The sequence below is a fragment of the Benincasa hispida genome, chromosome 12 (assembly GCF_009727055.1).
Source record: "Benincasa hispida cultivar B227 chromosome 12, ASM972705v1, whole genome shotgun sequence".
In the NCBI taxonomy this organism is placed as follows: domain Eukaryota; kingdom Viridiplantae; phylum Streptophyta; class Magnoliopsida; order Cucurbitales; family Cucurbitaceae; genus Benincasa; species Benincasa hispida.
The window spans coordinates 28917633-28936315 of record NC_052360.1 but is presented as its reverse complement, the minus strand read 5'-3'; the positions used below and the strand labels follow the sequence as shown (position 1 = coordinate 28936315).

At 30.3% G+C, this 18683-nt stretch overlaps 1 protein-coding gene and 1 long non-coding RNA gene across 3 annotated transcripts; both read left to right on the top strand.

Moving 5' to 3' along the window:
- Positions 1–3609: 3609 nt before the first annotated feature.
- On the top strand, positions 3610–6618 carry LOC120067986. Of its 2 annotated transcripts, XR_005479063.1 has the most exons (4): positions 3610–3636; positions 5674–5753; positions 5842–5919; positions 6037–6618. It is a non-coding gene; the product is annotated as an uncharacterized LOC120067986 (long non-coding RNA). The 2 variants fall into 2 exon arrangements; XR_005479062.1 differs by lacking the exon at positions 3610–3636 and having other exon boundaries at positions 4724–5753; positions 6037–6616.
- Positions 6619–9187: 2569 nt separating this feature from the next.
- On the top strand, positions 9188–18364 carry LOC120067289 (MACPF domain-containing protein At1g14780). Its single transcript, XM_039018830.1, has 8 exons — positions 9188–9610; positions 9702–9943; positions 15525–15729; positions 16613–16687; positions 16782–16965; positions 17080–17246; positions 17341–17405; positions 17620–18364. Exons 1-8 carry the CDS (start codon positions 9374–9376, stop codon positions 18290–18292), a joined length of 1848 nt encoding a protein of 615 aa, XP_038874758.1. The 5' UTR covers positions 9188–9373; the 3' UTR covers positions 18293–18364.
- Positions 18365–18683: the final 319 nt, after the last annotated feature.

Here is an 18683-nt window from a genome sequence, read left to right as displayed (position 1 = left end):
CTTGTCAATTATTTGCTTCCAATCTTTCACACAAGCCATATAATTGGCATTTTTTTAATCCTTAGAATTTGACAAAATACTGAAATATTCACATTTGCCTCCTTCACTTTCACATTATAGAGGATTAATGTGTCAACTTCACTTATAAGCTTAAGAGTTTTTCTTTTCTTTTTTTCTTTTGGATAATGTAATTAATCAATTGTGAAAATTTGACTAATGGATTGAGTTTCGTATAATTTACGTTGGAGTAATGTGTGTTTTGCTTATTTTAAGGTTTCAAGCTTCATTAAACTTATTTATTAATTTTTTTTATTGGTTATAAATTAACCATCACAAATTTTAAAAACCAAATAATAGACTATACATTAATAGATGCTCTTAGAAGGATGTAAAAAACATGTGATTATTGTTTACATGTTTGGCATGTTTTTCTTGTTTTTGTTTTTGTATGAAACAAAAAGATGGACGAAATTTTAAAAGTCGCATTAATACTATTCACTTTTTTTCATTAAAAAAATGTTTAATGGAAATTGTTTGTACCTTATTTCAATAATACCTTTAAAACATTTCGAAATTGGATTATTCATATTCTAAACCTTAAAAAAATAGGTTATAATTGTTAGCATAGGGACTGAAATCGTTTATATACACTCAACCATTCTCCCCTTTTAATTTACTCTCTTTTATGCTTCAATTCCATGCCTTAACACAATTTCCTATTTTACTCTTCTTCTCCCTCTTCTCCTAATACCCTTGTACTTTCCTTTCTTCCCATTTTCAATCTCTAAAATGATTCCCCTAAGGTATACATAGTGTATAACAGAAAGAGAAAAGAATAATGAAATTATCAAACGGTCTTAGAACTTGAAAATCTCTTTGCAAGAGGATTAAGTACGTATTGACTTTTTAAGCTCATTTAAGTAGAGAACACTCTTCCCAAAAATGAAAATAAAAAAATTAAAATGAAAAATTTGAGATTGACTATTGAAGATGTTTATCAAAATGAGGAAAGAGAATAAAACGTAAAACATACTTTGAAGTTTTCAATCCCATTCTTTAAATTAAAACTAAAATTAAAAACGAAATGTGTAACTACGAAGATACTAGATTCATTCACCTTAGCATAATTCAATGGTCAAGATGAATCTAGTGCAAGTTTGAATCTTCATTAGCATTTATAATGGAATATAATATTTCCTAAACAAACATTGTATGCATAAACATGATAGAAATTTGTAGATTTTTTTTTTTTTTTTTTTTTGAAATCAACCCAACAAGACTGCCCAACTAGAGGCCGAATAAAGTTGTGAACATATCATGATTATAACAATAAGTTAACCAATTAAGAAAATCATACAAACATATAAATTGGACACCAAAAAACCTCTTCTAGCCAGCTCGTGAGTCGAAGTATTCCACTCGAGACGAATAAACTGAAACATAAAGCTTCGAGAACAAGAAGCGTGATGCCAAATACCCTTTAGCCTTTTAACTTTCGAGTTTAATTTCAATTTAGTCCATAAATTTTAAAATATTACGATTTTACTCTTGAAATTTTAGATTTATTTCAATTTGATTTCTTAGTTTCAAACTTTACACTTTTATCATTGATATTTCATTAAAAACTTACTTTCAATATTTATTGTTAATGTCTATTAATTAATTTAAAAGAATTATAATTAATTAAGTCTCACTGTTAAAGTCAATTTAAAAGTTTTACTACATGATTATTTTTAATTAATTAATAGACATTAAGTCCAGAGACTGGAAGCGAGTATTTAATAAAAAACCAAGATTAAAAATATAATTCTTGAAAAGAAAATTTTCATAGATAGAAAAAATGTCAAACTATTTACAGAAATAGTAAACAAATCACTAATAGACGCTGATAGAGTGATAGAAACTGATAGAAATCTAAAATGATTAAATTTTACTATTTGGTATAAATAGTTTTCCTAATTTTTCTATTTTTAAAAATCTTTCCTAAAACTTGAAACCAAATTGAAACAAAATCTAAACCTTAAGGGTCTGTTTGGGTTCAAGAGTGGGGTGGGGTGGAGTGGGCTGTAATAGCGCACTCCATGTTTGGGGCTCCAACTATTTTTAGTTGGAGCTTCAATATTATCTTCAAAATTAACCATAGAGAACACTGTTCCCAACCTTACGATTTCTACCATTTCACTATTTGCAAAATCTCCTCTCTTCTCTTTCGTCTCTTCTGTTTCCTTTCTTGTCTGATCGAACGAAATGCTTAGATCAATGATGTTTTTCCTTCTTTCTTTACTTCTCCATCTCTATATCTGGTTTCGGTGTCATCTTCAGATCTGGTTTCATGTTTCTCATTTCCGTCAGTTCCATCGTGATCGAAACCAAATTTGGATCCTTAGATCTATAGATCAGCCTTTCACAGATCTATAGATCTACATTTATGGTGGTATTCTTCTTGCATGTTTTTCTCTAGACCCTTCACAGATCTATAGATCTATAAATCTAGATTCGTGTTTCTTCCCCTTGTCGCTCCAAACGATCTTTCTCTCATTGCTCCCAACCTTTTATTCCCTTTTCTACTTTATTCGATCTTCTCACTCTGTCGAAATAGGTCCTAATTTGTTTGTTTGAGGGATGTTGTGCTTGGTGGGGATGGAGGTTGTCATTTGGAGAGTGGTAGGGTGTAAAGGACAAGTCCTGGAGCGGTAGGAGGGAGGTTGAAGAACCTTCTTTTTCCCTTTCTCAACCGATGATGAGGTCCCTTTTTTCCTCAAAATTTTGTAAATTATGCTCTATGTTTGTCCGCTATTGTCCATTATTTCGCTTCATGTTTATTGTTTTGCTTTGAAACTATACTCTGAATTTCATTTCATGTTCATTGTTTTGCTATTATAGTCTCTGTTTTTTCATTTGTCCATTTTCTAAATTATAAAGAAATGGAAAAAAACATGTGTTTTAGGCTGCTAGGTATTCTTAGGTTGATTCTATAGGGTATTTGATGGATTTTGTTAATTTTGATTAGGTTATTTGATGAATTTGATGAATATTGGTAATTTTGATTAGGTTATTTTCATTATACTGATGAAGAAGGATGGATTTTCGTTGTGTAGTGTCCATTGTTTGTCCATTTTGGTCAGTCTGTTAATTGTTTGTCACTTTTGGCCTTTGTTTGTCCATTGGTTGGCCATTTTCATAAATTTTGGTACCTGTTTATCCATTGTTTGTTCATTTCAATCTCTATTTGTCCATTGCTTGTCTATTTTGTAACTTTTGACCTCTTTTTGACCATTGTTTGTTGTATATTGATTGACAGTGGTGGTTAGGTACTGTTTACCGTACTCATTATTAGCATATCCCCTGTTTTTAGGATGTTTTGTTGTATATTGATTAACAGTTGTTGTTAGGTACTGTTTATTGTATTCATCATTGTCATATCCTTTTTTAGGATGGTTTATTGTATATTTATTTATGGTAGTTGTTAGTTACTGTTTATTGGGCAGGTTTTTGTCAAAATCATTGACTTTTATTTATATATTGATCTCACTTAAAAAATTTCATGGGCCAATAGTTCACACAACTATATATATGTGTCTTACTTCACTTGAACTTTAGGCCAAACCTATTCCATCTACTTGCTTAATGCAATTGGTATATCATTTCTCTTGTCTCCAATATTTTCTTATCCCGTACTTAATTTTAAATTACCATGAACTTCTTTGCATCTTTTGGTTTCTATTGTCTCTATTGTTCGTCTATAATTTTCAATTCTTCTTCCCTGAATGAAATAAGTTACCATTGTTTATCTCTGATCTAAAATCAATTTTTGGTCGTTCTATCTACATTATTGATTTCTCATGTACTATTATTCATGATATTATCTAAAATTCAAGTTTCAATGAATGAGTTTCATTCCTCCGAGGCTAGACCCTCTTTTTTTTTTTTTTTTTGTACTTTATTATTATGGTCTCACTTGCCTTCAACTATAAGGATAGACACATTCCAACTACTTCATAAATGCAAATGGGTATGTCTTCTCCCTCTTTATCCAACATTTTTTTTTTTTTATCACGGGCGTTGACTATTGCCTCCAGTTATAACTTCTTTCGTATACTACTAATGTTCTTTACTGTAACTTGTTTTAAGAGTTGGTCTTGTTACGAATCAACCGCATTGAACACTTTTTTACCAACTTTCTCTTGATAAGGTGATAACTATCTGTCATTATTATGGTTTATGTAATTCTTTTTGTGGTTTAGGTTATACATTTTTCTTTATCTTACCTATATTTGTTGCTAATAATTACTTTTTGTGTGCTCTTGTCAAGGTTGACTATTAGCATAATCGAGCAATGAGTGAGGTTCCTTAACATGAATCTATAGTAATTTGGACGAATATTCATATATTTTTAATTATAGTTGTTTGTATGATGAAAATTAATGAAAATAGTAATATATGTTTGTTTCGTATTTATAGCTGTTTGGATGAATTTATAGTTGGATGTGTATTTCATAAATCTTGTTTATGTTTGGATGAATAACATTAATTTATACTTGTTGCTATGTTTGGATGATTGACAATAATAATATATATTTTAAAAAGTAATATAAAAAAAATCAAATTGCTGTATTATTTACTAAAAAAGGATAACATGAAAAAAGAAGATTAAAAAATTAACATGAAAAAAAGAAAAATTAGTTTGCTATGGATAAAAATCAGTTTTTTTAAGTCTCTTGGAAAACAATTTCTTTCATATGGCATTAAAAAAGAACATAAAAAATCAGTTTTTTCAAGAAAATAGTCTCAATCAATAGCTTAATAAAATAACCGTTTGATACGAAAAAAAAAACTTATAAAATCAATTTCGTAAGTATCATTTGTTTACTATGGAATAAAAAGATAATTAAAAAATCAATTTGATGGATTTAAATTAGAACAGAAAAACGGAGACTTAAAAAACAATGTTGTTTAATATGACATTAAAAAAGAACACAAAAAGTCAATTTATTGGATTTTTTTTTATAAATATAATGCCAATAGATAATATATATATATTTTTTAAAATAACGTAAAAAAAGAACATAAAAATCGGTATTGTAATTATTGTATAATCTAAATTTTTTGTTTCAAGACTAGTTCCAATTTTTTTAGTACATAATGGATCCAACAAAACTAGTTATGATACTAACATCATTCACAACTTCACAACGTCAGTTACTTTTAATACTAGAGTTATTACTGAATGACCATAGGAGGATAGAAAACACATCACACGATAGTAAACATCGTATTAGTCAATTAGCATACTTTTGACTCATTCATGAGTCCGACTTATGTTGTCATCAAAGTACAAAAATGGATAGAAGATGTTTTGTCATTCTATGTTATTTACTTAAGACAACTAGCAGATTAGTCGAAACTAAGTTATAGATGTAGAGGAGATGGTTGTCATGTTCTTACATATCTTAGCTCACGATGTTAACAACCGGATAGTTCAAAGAGATTGTACGATTTGGTGAGACTGTTTCTAGGCATTTCAACACCATTTTATTAGCGGTGTTACGATTACACTACGTGTTGTTAAAAAACCCTTTGTCGATCACAAACTTGTGTATAGATCAGAGATGGAAATGGTTTGAGGTACAGCTCAACTACACCAACATTAGTTTGACGTGATTTATTTGTTAGGTGAACGTATGCGCATGAATATTTCTTATTTTGTTCCACCACAGAATTGTCTGGGTGCGTTAGATGACACGTACATGAAGGTAAATGTCAATGTAATTGATCGCCCAAGGTATAGGACGAGAAAGGATGAAATTGCAACAAATGATGACTTCGTATTTGTCTTATCAGGGTAGGAAGGATCTGCAGCTGATTTTCAAGTTCTCAGATATGCAATATCACGACCTAATGGACTGAAAGTTCCGAAGGGTAACTAGTTACACATACTATCTCTCCCTACTCATTGTATTTCTAATATAAGGTTTGAAATAATTGTACGTTCAATAATGTATTATTATCTATGTGATGTTGGGTACCCAAATGCAGACGCTTTTTTTGGCTTCATATAAAGGCGAAAGATATCATCTTTCAAGGTGGCATGGGGGAGGTAATGCACCAACAACTCCACGAGAATTCTTTAACATGAAACATTCTTCTGCATGAAATGTCATCGAGAGAACGTTCGGATTGTTGAAGGGTAGATGGGCAATCTTGTGAGAAATATCATACTACCCAGTGCAAATCCAATGTTGAACCATCATGGCGTATTATCTTCTGCACAATCTTATCAATAGGGAGATGACTAACAATGAACAACCGAGGATTTGGATGAGGTGGACTCAAAATTTATTACAACTGGGGGGATGAGATCAATTATATTGAGAGTTTAAATTAATGGACCCAATAGAGGAATGAATTGGCGCAACAGATGTTTATTGAATGGGAGTTGCGTAACATGTAGTGCCTTTGTGCTTCTTTAATCAATTAGAACACTTATTTGCTTTGTCCTGTATTGTGAAATGACTTCATTTGGAACTCTCTTAATATCATTATGTTTATTATATTTTGTACTTCACTTTACCTATTAATTATGTTCTATATTTTTTGTTTATTATTTAATTGTATTAAAATGTGTACATATTACACTATAATTTCAAGTTTCTCAAGAGTCCTGAAGCACACTTGGACTAAAAAGGAAGAAGCGAAACTAGTCGGCTACTTGGTGGCATTGGTCGTATCTAGTGGATGGAGATCAGAAAATGGGACGTTTCGACCTGGGTACCTGGCATAAGTACAACGTATGATGGCTGAGATGTTGACCGATTGTAATATCCAAGGATCACTAACTATAGATTGTCGAATCAAATCCCTGAAAAAAAACTTATCAAGAGATCGCAGAAATGAAAGGACTGACTTGTAGTAGATTTGGCTGGAATGAGGAATTCCAATGCATCATTACAAAGCGGGAGTTAATCGATGGATGAGTGAAGGTGCAATTTTGTCTAAATTTATTTACGAATATTGATAACCTAATCATAACATCCACTTTACCCTTCATGCAGATTCATCCTACAGCAAAGGGGCTTCTACGGAAGTCGTTCCCATACTATGATGATTTGGCCTAGGTCTTCGGCAAGGATCGAGCTACGGGAGGACGGTTAGAGACCTTTGCAGATGTCGAGTCTAACGTGCTAAACCATATAAATGATGGTATTCCTATTCATGAATCATAGGATCCGAATATCCCACGATGTCTAGACAAGGAATGGACAAGTCATAAAATGATATGCATGGAACACGTACTGATTGAAGCATTGAAAGAGGAAATGCTTCGAAAGGAAGTAAGAAGAAGTGAAGTGAGAATCAATCTGAAACGACAGAGATTGTTAGGAATGTGATGGAGCTCGCAAATGATCAATTGAAGGCGATTGCAGAATGGCCAAAAGAGAAGCATGCAATCGAGGTCGAACTACGTGCAAAAGTCGCAAACCAACTCCAAGATATTCTTGAATTGCATAACTGACAGAGGGTGAAGCTTATGCAAATCATATTCCATAGTGCGCAAGATACATAGAGATTCTTATTTGTTCCCACAACCTTGAAGTTGGACTATTGCAACCTCCTCCTTCAAGAGAATGTTTGATCAACTTGTATTTTGGACCGCTTTTCGATAATAAACCATTTTTACTTTATTTTAATTATGCATTTAAGTTTGTATAGATTTGGTATGAAATCTTCCTGGTCATATTTTAATCATGCAATCATGAGTTAGTTATTTTATCTTACATTTTTTTGTACCTCCAAAAAAGAGAGCTTTATATGTGAAACGCATGAATTGCAACCGAAAACAATGTACTTTTGTTCTGGCCGTGTTAACCAAGGTACCTCCCAAAATGACAAAAAAAAAATGGTGGTTAGCTTTTAACATAAATTAAAATCAAATTAGTTTTGTATAAATTGGGGGACATGTAGTTTTAATTTCAAAATATAATATTTCATATGCATAATTATTAGTATTATAAAAGATGGTAGTAGAAAAAGTTATACATGATCTAAAATAATCTACATTCAAATTACGTACTATTATAATTCAGACTATAATAACCTACATTTCAAACACAGACTACAATACTCTACACATCAAACATAAACTATTATAATACAAACTATAATACTCTGCATTCCAAACATAGACTATTATAAATTGGATTATAATAGTCTGCATCCCAAACATAAACTATAATGACACACAGTTTATTATAACCTAGAGATTATGATAACCTATTTTGCGGTCAAAACGTTCCTAAGATAAAATTGTAACATTTTAAAATCGGGAGAAAAATATATACCTTTTTTCTTTGCCCACAATAAAATGGTTGTTGGAGATGAATCTGAGAAAAGAGTAGGTACTTTCCCTCGAATTATGGACTTAAATTTGACTTAATGTTTTTTTAAAATATATTTTATATCATATTTGAATTTACAATATGTTTCAATGATGGTATATCCCTGTAAACTTTGAAACTTGTTACTATATTTGAAAAATGGAATATGTAATAACTTATGCAATCTAAATTCCTCCACCCGTTTGTTTTCGTTTTTGTTTGTTTTTTTAAATGGGATCAACCAACTTAAATGATAGTAACCATTTTTCTATTAAAAAACAATTGGTAAGCGAACGAAACAACCTTATTTTAATTGTAATAAGAATTGGTTCTTTCTAATATCAGTGCCAATAAAATATGAAATAGTATCAAAATTAGCACAGTTTTCTAACATTAAAAAATTGTCGAATCGAACATAGTTCAATTGACATTCCAATGTGTCGATAATCATGAAATATGTCCTTTAAATCTTCTTATTCCTAATTGAATTAAAAAAAATGTTAAGAACTTCCAATCATTCTCTTTAATGTAAGAAAATTTATTGTATCATAATAATATAGAAAATTTTCTATATTAAATTTATCAAAAAACAATATAAAAAATTATGTAAAATTTATCAAATAAATAAATAATAAATTAATAAATCATTTAATTAGGAGTAAATAATTGATGAGAGTGTACATTACTCTATAATGTTGTCAAAATAGTAATAAAATTTAAAGTGGGTTGATTGACTTGGCAAAAATTTTAGACATGACCTTGTCAAACTTTCCAAATTTCCATAACAGAGATAGGGATAGAAAGAGTATCCAAATTTAAGAGTTCAAATTAAAAAAAAATCAAACAAAAAGAATATTGTAAGAAACTTTCCAAATCCCAATCCCAAAATTTTCCTCATTGTTTCTTCAAAACTTCATCATTCTTTCAACCAAACAGTTACAAAAATCCACCACTCAACTCCTTCCTCCATTAATTTCTGCAACTAAGAAACAGAAAGAATGGGAGACGAAATAGTGAAAATAGCTCTGAACAGCTTAGGAAAAGGATTTGATCTCACCTCTGATTTCAGACTTAAGTACTGTAAAGGCGAACACAGCCTCGTTCTTCTCAATCAGTCGCAGAGACGAGATTTAATCGTACCTGGTTTCGGCGCCGTTAATGACGTCTCTATCGATATCAAATGCGATCGCGGCGATCGGACTCGTTATCAGTCCGATATTCTCAATTTCAATCAGGTGAAAACCTAATCGCTCAATCGCAATCGCAATCGAAATTGAAATTTCTTCTTCTCTTCTCTGTTTCTGAAATTTTGATTGCGATTTTCAGATGTCGGAGCTTTTCAATCGGAAATGTTCGATTCCAGGCAAAATTCCGTCTGGATCGTTCAATTCGATGTTCGGATTTCAGAGCGGGTGTTGGGCGATGGATGCTATGAACACTAAATGCTTAGGGCTTGACGGTTACTTCATTAGCCTCTTCAACGCTCACATTGATCGTTATCCGCTCCGTCTCTCCGATGAGGTCCGCTCCGCCGTGCCGTCCTCTTGGGATCCCCTTGCCATCGCCAGGTACTGCTTATTCCTTTTTTTATTTATTTTTTATCTCGACTCTTTGAATAAATTTAGATTTAAGTTTTGTTTCTATATTCAAATTAATTTCTAAATTAACGGTAATTAGTATCGTAAACGGTTGAAGTTTTCAAATCTCGAATTATTTTTTTAATAAAAATATTGTTTTTGTTTTTTTATTTGTTCTCTTAAATTTTAATTTTTGAACTTTGGGTATGTTGAGTAATTTTGGGGAGATTTTCAAAAATAAAAAAGTTAAAAAATATATTTACATAGATAATAAAATTTAATTAATTATAATGATGATAGACATTGTTTGTCATAGATAGACCATGATATAAGTCAACGTCTATCCCTTTATAAGTTTATCATTTGATAAAAATTGATATAAGTTTATCATTATAGAGATTGATAGAAGTCCGAGTAGTTTGATATTGAAATTTTTTCTTAAACCATTAGATTTTATGTGATAGTGGTGACTAAAGTTGAACTTCAATGATGGTTTTTATTTCCTTTAATTCGTGGTTTGAATGATGGTTAAAGGACTACAATTTAATAGTTGAAAGTGACTTTTTATATATAAATTTCAGAAATTGAATAATCAAAAGATGAAACATTTTAAGCAGATAGATATGACTTTGTTTTAAAACTTTTGAATAAGAAAATAAGTGCCAACAAAATAACGAATATGAACATAACTAATTACATGCATAAGTTCTGGATTCAAATGAATCTTCCACTCCTAACTTATTTTGCTTAAAAAAGACCTAATAGAATATGCTACTTGTGGAGTTTCTTGTGTTGTTATTTTATAAATAAACGTTAAAAAATATTTTAAAAATAAAAATAATTCAGTTTTTTTATTTTAAATTGATATAATCAGAGTTTTTCTTGGGGGTGTTAAAAAGAAGCCAAATAATAATACAAAAGAACATTTTTAAAAAAGTGAAATGAATTAAACTTCTCTTATAAATAATAATAAAATAATAATATTGAGCCAAATTATTTATTTATTTTTTGTAATACGGACTCTAATCCTTTTTCGGAATGTAATATTAATCCATTTTAAAAATAAAAATAAAGCATTTATTTGGAGATTTTCAAACTTTTAAAAGATTTAATGTCACAATCAACTAAGCTAGTTGAAATTGAAAATTTTGATGAGATTCAATTTACTTTGTATGAAAGACAAAGAACAATAATTATTAAAATGACTTTATTTTATAAAAATAATAATAAAATGATTATCCAAGGAGACTAAAATTTTAAATTCCTCAAGTACAAGCACTTAATTATCTTTTCTAGAAAAAGCTAACCCAAAAACAGATTCACAGAGTATAGGCATCATTAGTAGCTCTAAAGTTTTAAATATACATTAAGAATTTGGAGCACAATAAATATTTTAATTTTAGTAAAAAAAATAGATTCATGGTACCTTATTAAAATGAACACATAATAGGCAAATATAATATAAACAGTGCTGAAAAATATACATAGTAAAATTTAAACCACTGGATATACATCTTTTTCTTTTAGTTGCATGCCAAAATGATTAAGATATATTTTAGATCCAAAGGTTAAATGTGTAAATCTCCCCACTCACATATAATTATTGAACTTATTTTTTAAAATAATAATAATAATAATAATAATAATAATAATAATAAATTTATGGTGTGAAATCTTTGAAGTATGATGTTGGAAATATGCTCTAAGATTCTTGACTTGGGCAAGTGGGAAATTATTAGCTTAACAAATCTTTACCTATCAACGACAAGACAGCTACCGAGAGAAAATGAAAGTTCGTGAAATGTATTGATTTGTTTCCCTTTATTTTAATTTCCAATCAGCTTTTAAAATTGTTTCTAAAATTTTAAAAAGGAAAATTTTCATAAATAAAAAAAAAAAATGTCAAACCATACTTCTATTAGCATCTATGAATAATATCAAATAGTTTATCTTATTTTTCTAGTTTTAAAAGATATTCTTATTAGGAGGAATCTGACCAATTCATTACATTAGAGTCTCAAAATACTTTTCCATCCTCCTACCAATTCATTACATTAGAGTCTCAAAATACTTTTCCATTTTTGCCCTCAATTATTTTTATAGTATAAACTAGTGGTCCCCTATTGGTTATTCATGGAGTCCACTCTAAATAATTGCATCTATAAAAAAAAAATGTGTTTCAATATGAATACGAAATCCACGATAGTGTAATATTTATAAAGACAAATTTTTAGTGTAAACCAAGAAAGTATGATATTTATACAATTTTTTCTGGTATTTAGCACGAGGTTTAATAGTTTTTATGAAATATATAGCAACCATGGTAGAAAGAAAATAAAATAATAGTTAAATTTCAGATAACTTTGTTCTCTTTTTTTAGCATAAAATTATAATTTTATTAATATATTGACTAAAATATATATTAACCCACAAATTGATAATTTGAATTAAAAAAAAAAAAAAAAAAAAAAACTAAAGAAGTCAAAAAAATCAGCTTTATTTTATTTACAACAACTATAACTTATGAATTGCCTAGAATTTCGTCAAGCTGTATAAATAAATCTCAAACCTTGATTCTAAGAGATAGTCAACTGATCTAATGGCTGGCTTTATTTATTTATTGACAAAGACGTAAGTGAGAGTATTGGCAGAGCCTTCAAAATATGGTGTATTTTAAATGAATTAAAGATTATGAGTTAAAAATAGATACCATCGTCAACAAGAGCTTAGCTGAATTGACATTTATATATACCAAAGCTTAAGAGATCCTTGATTCAAAAAAGAAAAAAAAAAAACAGAAACGGTCCCATACTCTATCTTGAAATGGTTAAAATTATTTTGATCGACAGACATCACTTTCCTTTTTGAGCAATTAGGAGTACGGAGATTTGAATTATAGATTTTGTGATTTCTAGCATACTCGTATGTCAATTGAGCTATGCTCAATTTAATTCGATAGACATCTTATTTCTAAATATGAATTTTGTTATATTAAATTGATTTTAATCCATTTAAAAGCATGTTTCGTATAAATAAACGATTTGAATCAAATAAACGATTTGAATCATTTTGAAATCAATTCCAGTAATTGTTATTAAATTCTCCATAAATTTCAAACATCGAGATTTATTGGCAGCCTCTTTTGTAGATCATTTCAGGTCTCAATTGACTTTAATTCCTAGTGTTCTAATTCATTTTTTCTACCTCCATATTAGTACACCATTGTGAAAGTTGTTGGAAAAGATAGAAAGTTGAGTAATGAATAGGTGCAATCTATATCCGTGAAATCCTTTTTGTTATGTAGTAAAGTTTTTTATTTAATAATTGGGTGATTTGCACAAATATAGGTATAATTTAGCTAGAACTTAAATATTTTTTTTTATAGAAAATCAGGCTATTCATGAAATTTCCAATTCTCCCTTTCCTCTCTAAGGTTTCATTTGCGATTGCACAAGCCTAAAAATTAATTATGGAAGAATCTTAACCTAGGATGTTAGGTAAAACCAAACTATTTATTATTTCATCACGAATCATTTTTTAATGAAAAATTTTCTGGTACAAAAAATGCCAAATTATTTACAGAAATAATAATAATAAAAAAACACTCATAGACACTAATAGACTTCTATTAACCTCTATCAATGATAGATTTATATCAGTTTCTATTATTGATAGTATCAATGATAGACTTCTACTAGTTTCTATCATTGATAGATTCTGATAGACTTCTATCAGTAATAGTCTTATATAAGTTTTTACCACTGATGAACGTTGAAAGAAGTCTATCAATATCTATCTATGATAGATATCGATAATAATGTCTATCATAATTATAATTAAAATTTACTATTTGTATAAGGAATTCCCCTTCTATAATTTATTATAACATTCAAAATTGACATATAACCAATTTTTAGATTTAGTTTACCTAAATCTGCTATCTTCTCTAATAGTGCAAATCTCAAACTTATGAAATATACTTTTTCACATCTATTTACTTATGAAGATTTGGTTGATTTAATTTTGAATGACAGTTCATTCTCGAGATGAAACAAAATTAGTTGCAATTTAAATCATATAAATTTTTAAAAAATTGTATTATAATAAATTATAAATTAACTATCAATATAAGAACAATTGAAATAATGAGTCTAGTCTATAAAACTAAATCACACAAATTTAATATCAATTTAAAATCTACTAATCACTATTTTACTGCATTTCACATTTAAATATTCTAAAAGCATAACTGTAAACCTTTATTTTAAAAACTACAGGAGTTTCAAACAAAACCTATATGATCATGAAATAATATGAACACTCTATATTGTCTTAATATACTTTACTAGAATCTTGTATTTTGTCAAACTCAAGAAAGAAAGACAAAAACAAAGACTTATATTCTGTCACTTTTTATGGCCTCCAAGAAATTAGGGAAGGAAAAAAATGGTTTGGGCCTTGTTTTCTTTCAAATCTGCACAAAAGAAAAGTGAAAAACATGTAATTTGTCTAAAGTTTCACATTTTGAATCGTTGACAAAGTACTGATCTTTATGTGGTTGGACTATTGAAATTTAATCGTATAAAAATAAAATATTCTTATTCATCCTAAATTGTTAAAACATGGTGGTTTGGTATTAAATTGTTTAATAAAACTGGATATGTGAATCGTTAATGTTGAAAATATTACACCGTTGTTGTATTTTGACTGATAAATTAGATTTTTTTTTTTTGAATTTTGCAATTGAAATAATGTAAATTGTGAGAACACAAATTTTATGATTTTAGTGTTTCCAAAATGTATAATTATATTTTTAAAAAAGGTTAATAAATGTAGAAATTAAAATATGTATTATATATTGTAATGTAAATTATATGACATTATAAAATAGTAATAAAATAAAACATATTCATATAATTAAAAATGTTTATATTCAATTTGATATTTAGTGGACAACTAGTTTTATGTAGTGTAAATATATTATAAAACACATTTCTAATAATGGTTTGAAATTTGAATTGAAATACAACTATATTTTTAGAATCTTTTGTAAATACTTATTTTATGATATTTGTGTTTGAGTATCTTTTATCTTTATGTTTTTAGTATATATGAAAATATCCTCTTACATATCTTGTTTCCGTTTTTGAAAAGAGTAATGATTAGGTGCAACCAAATCTCATGTTTCCCTTTTCTTTAAGAAAAAAAATTAACATAACAATTTTTTATTAGACAGGTATCTAGATTGCACAAAGATAGCTACAACTCAAGCCACACCTAAATATTTCATTTTTTAAAATTAAGCCTCATCTCAATTTCATTCAATGATTTGATTTTGTTTTTAAAATATTGATAAAAAGTAGATAACAAATATCAAATTTAATTCAAAGGTTTAAGAAATGTTTTATGTATAATTTCTTAAAAAATAAAAAATGAAAAATGAAATAATTATCCCACGAGATGTAACTTTTTTAATTTGGAGGTACCATTATCCAAATCAAATTTGAACTCGAGAATCAATGAATTTTAAACAGAAATAGCCTTGAAATTGAAATGGGCTAATTATGGACAGGTTCGTAGAGAAGTATGGGACTCATATAATAGTTGGGCTAAGCGTTGGAGGACATGACGTGGTTCTTGTAAGGCAAGACAAGTCATCAAATTTGGAACCATCAGAGCTCAAGAACCACTTGGAAGAGCTTGGAGATCAGCTTTTCAATGGCGCCTGTACTTTTCCTCCACCACTTTCTAAACCCAAAGACCATCACAAACCCAAGGTATACCTTTCTTCCTTCACATTTCTCTTATCAAGCTTAAGTATGGATGGATGACATAAATTTTGGATGATTAATGTCGTTTGTCAAAGTTTTTTAAAATAAATGAAGAATGGCTTCTTTCTTTGTTGGAGTGCACCAACAACCTGTTATAGATTATCCATACTGTTCCTAGTTCACCATTAATGAGGGTTCAGAGCGGTGAATTCGAGCCTGTGGGAATACTATTGTATTTGACTAACTAAACGTGAGTTCAAGGGAAGGACGTGGGATATGTGTGCAAGTGCGAGGGAGGGAGGAAGAGCCCTTATTACGTGTACACGGACAATAAGTCTGAAGAACGCTTTGAGTATTATTCATCAAAAGCTTAACAATTACAAAGACTCTCCTTTGTATAAATAGGAGATGGATATAACAAACTATCTAATTAACAAAGATTAAATCGACCTAACAAACTCAACAGCTTAACAGATTTAACTAAGTGTAATAGACTTAGCATGTGAAAGCACTCTTGTATTGATTTAGTTGAACATGAGCTCGAGGAAAAGGGAGGAAAAGCTCTAGCATGTGAGAACACTGTTGTACCAATGAAGTAAATATCACACTCACTAAAATTATGAGGAGTAGTGAGAATAATTAACACGCTCCTAGTGCACTCTAACAATGGTAAAGGGTCATCTTTCATTATTTTTAAAAACTAGGACAAAGCGATAAATTATATGCAGAGTTTATTTGGAATGACTTTCTAAATACTGTAAAAAGTATATTTTCTTATAAAAAAAGCGTTTTTAAATCTTTAGAGTGTCATTCCAGACAAGATGTTAGTTAGTAGAATTATAATACAAATCTATACCTGTAAACTAAACATTTGGTTCACTTCATGCAGACACCACAAGCCTTCAACTTGTTTGATCCCCAACTTGTGGCTTTTGGCAACTTCTCTTCTGTCAGTGCTAAAGACGTAAGTTCAGGAGAACCAAAGTCTATAACAACAAAATCTTCTATTTAACTTTTTTGTGATTTTTGAGATTAGTCTTTTGGTTGTTTTCTGTTAGGGAATCATAGTGATAACTTCAAAGAGAGGAGGAAGTCCAACAGCAAGTAGCCATTGCGAGTGGCTCCCGACGGTGCACGAATCGCCCGACGCGATTCATTTTCAGTTCATTCCAATCATCTCTCTTCTCGAAGGCATGCCGGGCAAAGGATTCCTTTCCCATGCCATTAACCTTTACCTCCGATGTACGGTTATGCAATTTCTTCTTCTTCATCGTTGTCATCTCGTGTTGCTTCTCTTGATCTTTTGTTGTTTTTTTTATAGATCATCATATGTATGTATGTGCTTTTCTCTTGTAGACAAGCCTCCTATAGCAGACTTGCAATACTTTTTGGATTTTCAAGTGCACAAGATTTGGGCACCCATCCATAATGACCTTCCTTTAGGACCAACTCCCAACATTACTACTTTTCCTTCCCTTCAACTCAACTTGATGGGTCCAAAACTATATGTAAATACAACTCAGGTAAAACGTAACAACTCATCTACTTAAACTTTTGACTCTAGTTAGTGGTGACTTCTTCAAACCTGTAATTTGAAGTATGTAAAGCTATTTATAGGTTATAGTGGAGAACAAACCAGTAACAGGAATGAGACTATATCTCGAAGGCATCAAATCAAACAGGTAACAAATGTAATAAACACTTTAAGGGCAATGAATAAAAACAATTTCATTATTTTTTTTTAAAAGAATTATCACGTGGTAAAGTTTTATTGAACATTTATCTAGGCGGCACAAAGATAGATGGCTAGTTTTTTTCATACTTCGATATTATATCGCTGACAAGTTTCTTTTAATGAATTATTGCTGGGCTGAAGTTGAAGTTTGGGGTTTGCAGGTTGGCCATTCACATACAACACCTTCTAACTACTCCTCTTCTTCTTGAAAACAACATCACTCAACAAACCTATTGGCATTCTTCACAACACATCGCCGACGAGCGTTACGTCGAGTCACTAAATCGCAACAAATTCTCACACGTGTGTACAGCTCCAATCAAGTACGACCCCGCCTGGGCCACCACTTCCGGCAACCACGACTTCCCATCCCCGACAGCGTTCATAGTCACCGGTGCCCAACTCCATGTTGTAAAACAACACGACTCCAAAACCGTCCTCCATCTTCGCCTCCTTTACTCTAAGGTCTCTAACTCCTATGTCGTCCAAACCAGCTGGGCCCGCCACTCCTCTGACATCTCCCCAAAGTCCGGTATCTTCTCAGCGATCAGCACCTCCTTAACTGGCGTTGCGGCTGCCTTGAAAGAGAAGCCACCTGATGCTGCCGTGATAGTGGATTCGGGGGTTTTTCACGGTGGACCTCCGATGTCGGTGCAGGCGCAGAAGCTAGTGAAGTTCGTGGAGTTGTCGGAGATGCGTAAAGGGCCGCAGGATAGTCCGGGACATTGGATGGTCATCGGAGCTAGGCTGAACTTGGAGAAAGGCAAGATTTGTTTACATGTTAAGTTCGGTTTGTTACATGTAGTTTCAGAAACTATTACTGATGATCAATGAACTTCAAGAAACAAGAACAATCTTGGTGAGTTCTTTCTTAATATATGAACCCTTTTAAAACTATGCTTTAAATCATAAGTTTCCTATAGTTCCTTAATATTTTAGTTTAACTCGTTTTTGGAGAGAGAGAAAGAGAGAGGGGAAGAAAACTTGAGGGATGTATATCTCCACATCCTATATCATCAGTATTTGGAGACCCACTATCCTATCTCATAGATTTTAATTATTTATGGACCCATTTTCGTAACATGTTTTGTATCTTACAATTATTTTCTTTAGAATTCTTTAGATATAAGAACTCTCCATATCTTATATCCTCTTAGCGCCTCAAGCAGCCCCTAAGTGAATCTTCAAACTTTTTAAAGGTGTTTTTTTTTTTTTTTTTTTTTTT

Coding starts and splice junctions, on each gene's coding strand:
- LOC120067289 (XM_039018830.1), top strand. CDS start 9,374: ATGGGAGACGAAATAGTGAAAATAGCTCTGAACAGCTTAGGAAAAGGA. Junction 16,688..16,781: donor CTTCTGTCAGTGCTAAAGAC/GTAAGTTCAGGA, acceptor GTTTTCTGTTAG/GGAATCATAGTGATAACTTC. Junction 17,247..17,340: donor TATATGTAAATACAACTCAG/GTAAAACGTAAC, acceptor AGCTATTTATAG/GTTATAGTGGAGAACAAACC.